Below are 13,021 nucleotides of genomic sequence, written 5' to 3' on the forward strand. Positions count from 1 at the left end.
TTCTTAAGACCAAAATGTCACTTGCTGATACATAAATTCTGCTTGGGGAAAGAATCTGGACATTTGGGGTTTCTTCATCAGTAATCTAGGACTGAAAAAAAAAAAAGAAAATTAAAGAAGTGCTCAGGCTCTCAGTGAAGCTGGTTTTTCTTGAAGCAGTAGGCTTGAGTTAGCAGGGTTTTTATAACAGTCTTTGTGAGTGCAAGTCATGACAGCACGAGTATGTTATGTTTGTAACACTTGGGTGTCACTCCTTAGACTTTTTGTGCCTGCTTGTCTATTCATTGTATGCTGGGTTTTTATGTTCATATTGTATGTGCAGTTTGTGTGTTTAATTTTATCATGCAGAACCTGCTCTAATGTGACCTGCATTGGTCTTTTCTAGGGATAATATGTATGGAAGTACTTGCTATTGCTGATCACCTGTACCCCGGCACAAGAGCTCCAGCTTAATCCTCTTCAAACTCTTCTCTTAGAACATGGGGGAAAATGATGATGAAAAATACAATCAGGCTGGCCAGATATTTGAAAACTTCGTACAAGCATCAACATGCAAAGGCACCATTCAGGCGTTCAATATTCTCACTCGCCAACTTGAGTTAGACCCTTTGGACAATAGAAACTTTTACACCAAACTGAAATCGAGAGTGACCACGTGGAAGGCCAAAGCTTTGTGGAACAAGCTTGATAAAAGAGCGAGTCACAAAGAATATAAACGTGGAAAGTCTTGTATGAACACTAAGGTAAGTGGAGTTCAGTTTTGGATTTCATAGCTTGGAAACTTTTAAGCTTGTTTTTCTGCAGAAGCAAGGTTTCTACCATCACATACAGTGTCTCTGTTCATGTAGCCCTTCCTTTAATATGCTGAAACTGGTTATCAACTGATTTGGTCGAATTTTAAGGTTTTTTTTTTCTGAAAGTTCTGTGGAAACACTATATGAAAGAGTGGGCCTTAAAGCGTCCTGCTTTCCGGTCTGTCTCAGATATTCTGTCCTTTTTATACATCATCACCAAACAGGCATGAGATGCAAACTTCTGAAGAAGTAGGCTGCATTCATTCCAGGCTCTCAAGAACTACTTACTTTATTAAACAGGGCTTTGCAAGGTACAGACTGTAACATATTCAGCAGGCTCCTCAGCTTTGTGCGTGCCGTAAGAGATCAGGCCTGGCCAAATGTCTTCCAGCAGCAGTTCCTAAGCTGCTCTCTGAAAGTGCTGCTTGGAGGTGTGGGGATTTGTCTTTGTCACCTGGCATTGGCTCTAGTTGCTAAAAAACAACAAAAGAAAATCCTGCACTATTGATGAAGTCCTTTCCTGGCAGTGCTTTTTGCAAGCGGAATGTGGCTGATTGCTCTGTGGTAGTTACTGAAGGAGGCTTGGTTGTGGAGAGGACAGGAAATTATCTTCTTTTCACAGAGAATGCCATACATGTTTTGATAGAGAGCACTACTGAACACTGGTATAAATCTTGCTGACAAAACTGTACAAAATACTCTACTTCCTGCCACTTGTTTCATCTGGCTATCATAGAGTATTTCTACTAGCTTTGTCCCAAGAGCAATTCACTTATTTACTGCCAAGTGATGGCTAAATGTTACCCAAGAAGGGTAACTTTGTAAGAAGCTACTCAATTGTATAGAGACAGAACAGAGAGGAGGGACATACTGAGGGATAACTAGACACCAAAATGTGGAGGACTTTTTAATTAAAACTGTCACTGAAGTGTTCTTTCATGGACTCAGTAGATAGGCAGTTTTGAAGGTCTCTTTCTTCTGGTTTGCATCATTGACCGAAAAGTCTCAAAAGCACAAGGGAGAAGGACACCAAGTTACCTTCAGTACATGTAGAGTCCTCTGCTTTTATTCATTTTTCATAAGCTCCCAATGATTATTAATGTTTTCTAAGGTCATAAGGGTCCTTAATATAGTTTTATTTAGTAAAGGAGTATCACTGCAGCTATCTGCACTGTTTTCCTGGCAGGCTCTGTTTTTTTCCTTTCCTTTTTCCCTTCATTTCCCTTTTTGACCTGTGCTTCCTTCCTCCTTTTTTGTTCTTTGGAAAAGTCCTTGAACATATGTCATGGAGCATCTTTGTGATGAAAACAGACAGGAAAGGGAAGGAATGAGAAAGTGTCTGATGATCAACCAATTATAGGAAATATTCCACATGTACCTCGCCATACACATACAGCCCCAGGTCCAAATTTCCATGGTTGTGAGTTTGAGGAAGTATTTGCAAAGCAAAAAAGCAGTTTTAAGACCCATGTGAAATATAAAATCTAAGTCTTCTCTCAGGGTGACATTACAAAGCCAAGGCTTTGTTCTGTAAACTTTCTAAGCAAAGCGATTAATTTTTATTTTGTGAGAAGTCTTGTGGAAATGGGTTGGTACATAAAATGTATAGCCTGTGTAAGTAATGCTTTACAAGGTTGCCAAGAAGAATGCTAATCAACACCTTCCACAGTGTTGAAAGTATGGTATTACTGCCCCTTGAGATTAAAGATTTATTTTTAGTGGCATGGTGTAATGAGTACTTGCAGAAATTAATGGACATTTCAATGATGCGCACAAGACCAACTTGCAAATGGATATAGAATGTCTGTATGTGAAGAGTGTGGGTATAGATATTCCGTAAAATACTTGGAGAGGTTCATCATGAACCTGGACCGTGCCCAGACCTGCACTTCACTGTGTCATCGCTGATTTAACGAGAGAAACATGAATCTTCAGATTGCTGGGAAGGAGAGCAGCAACCACAGTCTGCGGGCTTGGTGGGGATATCTACCAAACATTCCTCGGGTGTGAATCACAGGCTGCTGCAAAGCCTATCTGTGCCTTTCCCTGGGGAGAGGAGGCCTGATGTGCTGGGAGAGGAGTGTGGACCCCCTGATCATTGTGGTGGTGGGCTCTGACAGCCCCTGTTACAGATAAGAGATTCTCAGAAATGCTGGCGCCCCAGCCAGTGCAGAGAGATTAGGCTGCAGCATGCATAGCACCCTTTCTCTCCAGTGCAACTGGTGATTTTAGCTCTGTCTTACCTGTGTGCTGTGCCAGGTGCTGTTTTCAGCCGTGAAACAGGAGTTCACAGCTAAATCCTGGCGGTGGTGCCCAGCACTCACCTCTGTGGGACTGCCTGGGGACTGCTTGAAGGAGATCAGCCCAGAGTAAAAATCCTACTTGTTAAAGCAGGATCACAACTGGAGCAATGAGCTAAGTGGATTTTTGCAACTGCAGCTCTGTAAACAGAGCCAAGGTTGCTAGTAGGCATTATTAAAAAAAAAAAAAAATACATGACTTGAAGGCTTTAAATGAGGTTGTGGCCTTGGACGCTCAAGCTGAGCCTGCAGCTCATGGTTCTTAGATACGACTTTGCAATCTTCCTAATCTTTGGAGGAGATATGGGAGATATAATGTAATTGGGTTCTAAATTACTCAGAGGAGGTTTTTGATTGTTTTTTTTTGTTTGTTTGTTTGTTTTTTTGGTTTTTTTTGTTTTTTTTAACGAAATGAAAATCTGCTGCTTCATCCCGAAACTGTTTGGGTGGGTTTTTTTTTTTTTTGCATGGTATTTAAGAGCTGAATGCTGTACTTGTTGATTTTTGTGCTTATAAACTCTTCAGCCACACTTAAGTTACTCATTGCAATATACACAAGTTTTATACATACAGAACGTTCCAGTCTGGCTAAATAACAATAATCCTGTGTCTTAACTGCTCTTGAAGAACATTGCCAAATATGGCTCTCAAAGTTTCTACAATGATACAATTTTAAGCTGGATGAATAAAACCAGTTGAGCAATTTTTAAGAAGTTCAAACCCACTGCTCTTTCAGAGTTGTCTTACTGGGGGCATTATTTTGCCTTGAATTCTTTGTAGAAGAAAAAAACCCCACAAACGCCCCAAAATAAAACCAGAGTCCTGTAAAAAGACATGCACAGAATTGGGGCAGAAATGAAATTTCTGAAACTGTAGGAGTCCACCTGTATGAGTGTTAAATCTGTACAAAACATGAGCTTCCTTCACTCTTGAGCTTGTAAGCTGAGAATGAGTCCTGTTCAAAATCTGTTTCTGGAGCTGGTACTTACCCAGTTCACCAGTATTAGAGAGAAACAGAAGTTTGTACTAATCAGGCAAAAGTGTAGATACCACACTGTGCTTTTTGCAAATATGTCCATAAAAAGCACAAATTTTTTATGCTGACAAAATTTCTCTCTAGTTTTCATCTTTTACTAATTAATGCAGAGGAGCACAGTTGGACTCTGAAGTGGACAATTGAAGAACGTTAAAGGTTTAATGCATGTTGTTCCCTATGCTAGCAGTTTGAATGTTAGGCTGAATTTCTGAACGTGCAAAACATGATGCAGTGATGACCAAGAATTCATCCAGCTAGTGTTAGTATATTCATTAGCCTTTTAAAGACATCTGCGAGCGTTTCCTCTCTGTATGGAGCAGATTCATTACTTGCACTTGATTTACATTTACTTTCAGTTCACCTGTGTAAATGATACCAATATGTGCATGCACATATAAATGAGACTCCCTCTGATGTTTGAGATAGGTATAAATATGTATCAGGGGGTAGGACCTGGCTCATGCTGTGCACCTGAAGTTCTGTCACTCCCATGCTTCAAGAGAGCAGAGATTTCTGCACATGGAAACATCCCAGGCTTACTCTGAGAGGAGGTGTTGGTTCTCTAAAGCATGCAAATATGTAGTGTTGCCTTCCCCTTCAAAGGTCCATGCTGTTTTTGCAAAACACATGCTTACACCAGAGAACTAAGGAAACTTTGCATAATTATCAGCTGCCTTGGTAGACTCTGGCATTTCTCTCTGGATGGACAAGTTTTGGATCAGTGGAGGAGGGACAAATTCCTGGGCACAGCTTTGGTCTTCTGAGCATTGTCTGTATTTTAGACCCCACCTTGGGCACAGTTTCTGGGCAGGGGACTTGTACAGTCTGAGCTGCTGTTTCAAGGCTGAACAATATTAGCATAAAGCAAGGAAATAAAATTAAGCTAAGAAGTTTTGACAGCTGTGCATTTAAAAATATACATATATGCATCTGTAGGTATATGTGTATATGGAATCATATAAAATCCTGAAAAACAAATTCAATGATCTTGAAGTCTATCATAGAATCATTAAGGTTGGGAAAGGCCTCTAGGATTGAGTCCAACTGGTTAACCCAGTACCACCTGTATTCACCACTAAACCAGGTCCCCAAATGCCTCTCTTGTTTTACCCACTCCTGAACTTGGCCTTTCAAATCTTATTTTACAATAGATGAATTTTCCTTCCAAAAACTCCTGTTGGGAGACTTTTTGCAGGAGAATGACTCTAAAATTATTTTTAACCGTGTTTCCAGGACTTACATAAGAAGGGAGTGGCTCTTTTTGGCACTGTCATGTGCTGTCAGTCTGACCGGGACTCGGTGGCATCGGTGTCCCTGCTGCACAGAGGGCTCCACGGTGATGCTTCAGCCAACGCAGCATTACAGAGAGCTTGCGGTTTCAGGGGAGTTGGGCCAGGGTGAGTCAGCAGAGGAGGAGCCCTGGGTCAGAATTGGGGTTGGAGGTTTTGTGGCTGAACCTGAGCCGTGCCCCCCCGTCCTAACCACACTGGTGTACCCATGAGTGATAAAATGGGGGATGGTCTTTATCTGCAAACCCCTTCCACTCCTTTTCACATTGTCTCCATTTCTAAAGATGGCCAAATGAATGCCTTGGGAGTTAACAAGCCTACTTTGCTGGTGCTCTCCTTCCCACAGAGCTGAGAAAGGGAAAGGAGCTCCTGGTCTGTGCCGGGTGCTGCCGTGTTCCGTAGCCGCAGGGTGATCACAGGACGAGCAGTGGGTGCCAGGTCTCTCTGCTTGTTGTGAGGTAGAAACTGGCTTCCTACCAGTCCTCACTTGTTTACAAACATCCTATTCTGCAGCCTTGCCCCTTGTGGTAAATCAGGGAGGTTGTTTTCCACGAGTCTTCCCACCTTCCTCTGTCGTGCTAGACAAATACTTGTCTCTTAATTAAGCAAATCATCCAGCGTGTATAAACCTGCAGGTAAGGTGGCCAAATTTCCTCTCCAAGGGCTGACACTTGTTGATCCTTCAGAGGCAACTGAGATTTTCAGCCAGGTTTCTCCAGTGCTGCACATACCAGTACAGAAGCCACTGAGTTTGAGTGTTCAGCTGACCTGACTGATTGCATCCCTCAAGACAAACATTTGGTTTTTAATTGAGTAATTGAATTGTAAGATGAAAGAAAGGAAAGCCAGTTATGCTCCAATGGAAAAATATCCATATTATAATGAAAACTTTTACCTCTTTACTCCATAAAGAGTAAACCCATCCCTTTTTCTAGATTTACTAATTTTTTCAAAATAATAATTGGAATGGGGAGATTTCCGAACCTGACAACCAGGGTTTATAATGAACACACCAAACTTGTTGCAGATTTGTTAGATAGTGTTGCTATCTTGCTTATCTTTATAGAAAGGCGTTCTCTGTGAAGTCCACAAGACTTGAACTAGTCGGCTAGAAGATGACTGCCAAGTTTAGGAAGTTGAATGAATGAAAGGTTGTGGCTTTTTACAAAGAGACATTCAGCTGCTTTTTTTTTTTGTGTGTGTGTTGTTCGTTTTTAAAAAAAAAAAAAACGAAACAAACAGTGCTTGAGTAGTAGAGTCCAGAAGCTGTCAAGGTTTTTGGGAATATTAAAGGCCACATGTTCTATTGACTTTTTAAGTGGCACCTAGGTGTGTTTGGTGTACTTGAAATACAAGCTGTTTATCTTGATATTGGTGCTCCTTTGTTTTTGCCTGTTTGGCTTCTAAAGCATTGCACTGGATTTCCATTGTAGATTTCTTTTAAAGGATTTTAATAAGCAACTTCTATTTCAAAGCTGGAGAAAATATGGGACTAATGAGGATGAGTGGCAAGGAAGATTTGCTTGAGATGAGTGGAGAAGCAGTAAATTACATATGAACATGCAGGGAAACCACAACTGTTGAACACTGCATCCGTGTTCATTTCTCGAAGGATTTTTAGAGAGGGGATAGGGAGAAGTTGGGGTGATGACAGGACACACAGCAGACAGTTCTTTGAAAACAAAACAAAGTATTTGACTCTTTGTGATGTGTTTTATACTGAGATTAGGCCAAATTACATCAGCAAAAGCAAATGTTTGGCATGTGATTTGGTAATGAAATCACTTTATTTTCATTATCTTGGAGACACTTCCACAAACATACAGTTTTTTCAGCTTTATCAGTCATGAAAAGCAATGAAGCCTGGCCAAAGCAGAGTAATCAGACAGTCTAGATAAGACTTTTTAGGCATTTGGAATGTAAATTTTTTTTGGCTTGGAAGGTAACAGTAGCTTTGCATCTGTATTTTAACAGAACTGTGCTGTTTCTGTCCCTCACGTAATGGCTTTGCTAGTAATCGAGAGAAGGGAACTGTCCCACCCTGACCTGATTTCCTAGATATTTTATAAGGATTCCCACAGGGAGTGACATGCAGTTACTTTCACACAAACCACCACTATTGTCACCGCAAGTGGCTTAATTAGGTCTGAATGAAACAAAAGGCTATGACAGGGTGTGTTCCCCTGACCCTGGCTTTGTAGGGCTTTGGGGTTTGGTTCTTTGAGGCAGCTGGGCCGTGTCCATCCACCAGGCAGGCTGGTGTGGGGGACAAGGGGGGCTCCAGGGCGGGATGCTTTGACCTTTGATCAGGTCTTTCTCCTGCCTTCCAAGAGACCCATGTGGATGTTACAGGGTCGGTGCCAGATGTGGTCGTTAGGGGTTTGTTGTTAGCTACACTTCCAGCTTCGCTCTGGTAATGTTTGTGTACTGATAAGTAAGGAAATACATAACTTTTGCTACCAAGAAGTGATTAAACACTTGGCTGCTAAACCCCAGATTTCAGACAATAAGGCAATTTCCTGTCTCCTGCAGCTGAGGTCCTTCCCAAGGTTCCCATGTCTGCCCTGAGAACAGGGAGTTTTGGGATGTGGTTGCTGTCTTTCTGCTGACAAATGTAATTCTACATTATCTGCTGTTTAGGTCTTAGTGCAGATAGCTTTTAATACACTTTTCATAGAATGTAAAATACCACAGTTCTAAGGTGCTGTATAAGAACAGAAAATATATATTATCTTCAGCAAACAAGAATATTTCTATTTGCGTTTTCTCTCTAACAAGCCGTAACAGTGATGGTGTTCACGGTGAAAAAAAGAAGTTTAGCTGGTGTATGTTGAAAAGAAAAAGTAGAAATTCCTTTTTAATGCACCTGAAATTAGTTTAATTTGCTTTACTTTCTTTGCTACACTGTTTAAAGGTGGATTATTTTTGTCAGACAGTTCTTGAAATTCCCACCTTCCCTAACAAGTCTGCACTTACAAAATTTGTTTGTGTCTACAAACAGCCAGGTTTCTGCAAACTGTTTGTCATCTCTGGATTATGTGTGTCTTAACCTGAGAAAAACAGGGTAAAATTGCCAAAACCTACTAGAAGATTATGAACCTTCCAACAGAGGAGTGTAATACCTGGAGAAGATTTGGAATATGCTGCAGAAAATGATCTGGTGCTTGTAAGGACCCACAAATCCAGCCACCTTCTTGGTGCAGGTGAAACTCCAGCTAAAATAGTCTGGCAGATAAACTGGAGCAAGTCCAGAGCAGAGCAGCAGGAATGGTCAGAGCTTTGGAGAATGTGACCTCCAGGAGAGGCTTCAATACCTTCACCTAATCTGTGTTAGAGAAGGCCCCAAGGGGAATACCACAGAGTTACTTGGAGCACAACCAGAACTGCTGTGGCATTTCACCTTCTGTCTCTTGTAGTCTTGCTGACGCTGATAGATCAAGTTCTGATCAGTTTTCCAAAGTTTGCATTTTGCCCTGGACATTGCTACTCCTGAAGAATAGCTCGTGTTCTTCCAAGGGTGCACTGTTTCTACTTGACAAACCAACCCAGAGATACTGCCTGACTTGTCTTGCATCACTCTCTGGATTTGTTCATCTGACTGAGATACTGTCTGAGCAGGAACCATGTGGTTCTGCCACGCTGTGAGTTAGCCTTGTGTTGTTTCGTTCTCCTCCCCCTTTGAAAGATTTACGAGAGCAGCTCTGAAAGGACCTGTGCAACAGCAAGTGCTCCTTCCTCCCGGTCCTGTCCCAGCTGCACTCTGCCATCCTTGCAGGATTTACAATTCAGATAAAACCACTGCTCCGGGGTGAATTGCAACTCGGATTAGAAAACAGTTGCAGGAGATGGCGCTGAGCTTCCTGCCAAGGCCTGCACACTCAGAGCAGTAATAACAAGTTAAGCACATCAGCAAGGGCTCAGTGGAAGGCAAAGGCATTTCTCTCAGGTTTCTTCTCCCCCACTTTTTCTCTTATTTGTGCTTTTGCAAGGTAGGAAATAATGGCATAGAGTAGGAAGCCGTTCCTGGCTGCTGGGGCTGCTGCAGGGTCTGCTCCCTGCTTGGCCAGCCATGGTTCTGCGTGTCCTGCCTGGCTGGAGGCACCTGGGGTAGGAAGTTCACTGCCTGCCAGCCCAGATACAGCCCTGATAGTGGCAGAACAAGCACAGCCGGTGTTGTTGAGGCAGGTGCCTCCATCTGAATTTCTGCCTGCCTGGAATGTGAAAACAGACTCATTAGTACGTGTAAATAAACGCTGGTCTTCTCTGTATGTTTATCTCCCTTCTGTTGTGTCGGATGTTTGTGTAAAAGAGACGGTTGCACCTCATGATGTGTAATTTGCTGCCAAATTTTATGTCCTCAGCTCTCTGCCCCTCTTTTTGAAGCATGCTTCTTTTTATGTTTTTTCACCATTTTGTATTTAATTTTATTTTTTCAAGTCTCTCTCCCTCAGTAATAAGGGTTATTATGTACCACCTTTTTTCCTGTTTTCAGCCAGGAAAGGTTTTGGAAATAAGAACTAGAGGTGCTGAAATTTAACTTTCACTGTGTGACATGCTGCCAGCAGCCTGGTTTGTGGGTTCTGTGAGTGCTGTTAACTTTCTCCGCTATCAGAAACCTTCGTAAAAAATGTTATGCTAAAGGTAAATATTTTTAATTCTGGTTGTTTGAAAAATTCAAGTCCATCTTGCTTGCTGGCACTGCTGGATGCTATGTTACTAAGAAGTGCTGGTTGATAATTCATAGTCTTCTCAAGTTGTATGAAAAACTTAAAAAGTAAAGGTATTGTGTACCCATGGTAAATTGGTTTGTGCAAGCGACCAGTTAAACTGGAAAAAAAAAACCAGATTATCACTCTTTCTGGAGCTATATTTAGATTTCCTAGTTAAGTGTCTATGAGTGCTAGCAGTGGAAATGCACTGACTTTGATAGCTGCATGATGAGCTGGAAAAAAAAAAGACCCCAGGAGCCCAGAATTGCTGCCTTCTTGTACAGTATTGCATTTTGAGCTCACCTATAAGCTGATGTACACTGTTATACAGTCATTCTGCTTAGGAGCCCTAGGAATGATGAGATTAAATGATTAAGATCTTTAAAAATAAATATAATTTAAAAATCTGGATTCTGACTCAGACCTGATGTCTAGTTCTATATGAGCTCATTTACCCAGGACTGGCTTCTAAAAGCCACGTCTTAAATGGGTGTTGGTTAATGATTCATCGAATAGGAGAATGTATTTTAGATCATATTTTAAAATACTCTGTGAAATGCCCTCAAAGTAACTTGACTCCCCACTCACTTGAAAAAGCCAGTTTCCAAGTGGAAGCTCAGCTCATTTATTAGATTGTTGTGAGGTTTGGCTAAAATTTCCAGGGCCAGGCTGGAGCAACGGGGGTGTATTTTTAAAGTGTGTTACCAACCTCTTGCTGTAGCAAAGCCATGGTTGTTGACCAACCTGCCTGCATGCTTTAGATGCCATAGAGCATGAGAAATCCTTTCCTCTGGGTACATAGACAAGTCCTTTGCTGGCTGGCCAGCCCTTGCCCCTGAAAACCATGCAGAGAATTAACCATTTTCTCTCAGTCACTACTCACAAAGTTCCCAAGACTCAAGGCTTGGCCTCTGCTGTGCTCAGAGGTGAGGCTCTTGATGCCTTTATTCCTTTATCTCTCTTCATCAGTTCTTCATTTCTGGATGAATTATTTTGTTTCATGGTTTTGTTTTGGGTTTTCTACACTAAGTTTTTAAGTATAGCCTTGGAGCACTATCTCAGCGTGACAGGCGTAAGCCTACAAAAAACAGGCCAGGTACTTACATGCTGCCAACCATGTTCATGGCTGGGATAGTCAGGCAACATTCTTTCTGCAAGGTTTATCTTGTTTTCATTTTGATTGTTTAAGCAACTGGCCAAAAAAAGAAAAGAAAGCAATCTCTTCTGGGTTTTGGGTGTGGGCTTGTTTGTTTTTTTTTTTTCTTCCTTGTGTTTTGGTTACAATGAAAGGCAGGTAAGAAAACAGCAAACACACTTAATTCCAAAGGATGTTAGAGGGCTTATTTTGTGCTTTATTTAAGGAGATTTTGGGGTTAAAGCAGTTGCCTGGTTTCTGGTGGATATGTTTACTGAAATTAGTAGAACATTTCTTGTTAGTAAGGTCTAGGTTTTTTGGATAACTGTAACTGGTGCAGGGGAACAGAAAGTTTCTGGGAATACTTTCCTGTGTTATGATTATCAGTTCCAATTTTTTAAAGATGTATTTTTGCAAATTGTTCTAAAAGATCTGAGATCAAGTTACCATATTTAAATACAACCAATGCCACCTGAGGGAGCTCTTCAGAAAACCTCCAAAGTCCTGACAGCTCTGCTGCATCATGGAAGGTACTCTTGACCTTCCAACACCCGGAGTGCACACAGCCCCTCTTTAATGTGTGACATAGCAGAATATAAGTTTCGGATGTCTTTCGTACCATTGTTTTAATTTCAAACTATGGAAAGGGTTTTTTTTTAATACACAGATCTAATATTAGAACCTATATCCATGTGACAGAGAGGATGGATGGACAAGTGTGTCCAAATACATCCAGGAAAAATGAAGGCACATGCTTTTTTCCATGCAGAAGCTTATCTTCCAAAAAAGATAAAAAAATCCCAGTAAAGATGAGCCAAATGAATGCAATAAATGTACTAATGTTTCACTTCTGGCATTTTGACTCAATAAAACAGGAGGGCAATAAAGATAGATCCTCTGATCCCTGGATTGTGCTGCATCCAGCTGTGAGCACAGCAGCTGCAGGGCACAGAGCAGGGGACAGAACTCTGGCTAAAGTCACCCTGTGTTAGGTGGCCTTGGATACATGTTAGAGTCTTAGAAGGAGAAAAAAAATAAAGCTGGGACTTCTTTTGTGCCAGTCACTGATCTGGGAGAGGATAAAACTGCACATTTCTGAGGTGCTCAGCTGGGGGTACAAAGGGTAAAATACTGGCGGGATTGAAAGTGGAAGTGGACTCGTAGTGATGCACTGAATTCATGCCCTGACGCAGGGTTTTGTTGCAATTAGGGGTGTGTGAGCCTCGCTGTTCCCAGCTGCCTTTGAACTTCCCCAACAGTGGTATTTATATGGTGTTCACTCTCCAAAAATGCCCATTCAGCAAGATCCAGCTAGTCTTAATAATATTTTAAAGTAGATTTTCAGAACTATCTGTAGTGTATTTAAGGAGTGTCCACATAACTCTTTGGAGAGTTGGGATCTCTCATTAAAATACATCTAAGTGAATATTATTTTTGTCAAATGACACACTAATTCTATGAGGAGCTCATAAAATAGTACAACAGAGAAAAATACCCTTTTAAAGATTACATAATCTTTGTAGTGCAAGTTTAGTTAGCTTCTGGGCCTTCTCCCCCCTTTCTTGGGGTGGAAGATTGAAGACTTAATTTTTATTAAAAGTAAAGCTTCGGCCTGTGACATTTTTAATGTTGTCTGAAGTGGCATATAAATTTTCATTTTTCAGTGTCTTCCATGATGATGTTTCAAACTTTAAATTGATTATTCGGTGGGTTCAGGGCACATTTGGCTGCAGTGTTGTATCCGGTGGCTGTCAGTGA

General features: G+C 41.3%; 1 protein-coding gene across 6 annotated transcripts in view; it reads left to right on the top strand.

The window, feature by feature from the left end:
* The window catches only part of MICAL2 (microtubule associated monooxygenase, calponin and LIM domain containing 2), a 118,057-nt gene that overhangs the window by 23,126 nt on the left and 81,910 nt on the right, over positions 1–13,021 (top strand). For all 6 annotated transcript variants that reach the window (XR_004240640.1, XM_032111133.1, XM_032111134.1 and 3 more), the window contains exon 2: positions 386–743. Coding sequence is in view for 5 of the 6 variants with exons in the window: in XM_032111133.1 (XP_031967024.1) it covers positions 480–743 (264 nt within the window). In the remaining variant the exon portion in view is untranslated. The remainder of the gene's footprint in view (positions 1–385; positions 744–13,021) is intronic.

This window comes from Corvus moneduloides, chromosome 6 (assembly GCF_009650955.1).
Source record: "Corvus moneduloides isolate bCorMon1 chromosome 6, bCorMon1.pri, whole genome shotgun sequence".
In the NCBI taxonomy this organism is placed as follows: domain Eukaryota; kingdom Metazoa; phylum Chordata; class Aves; order Passeriformes; family Corvidae; genus Corvus; species Corvus moneduloides.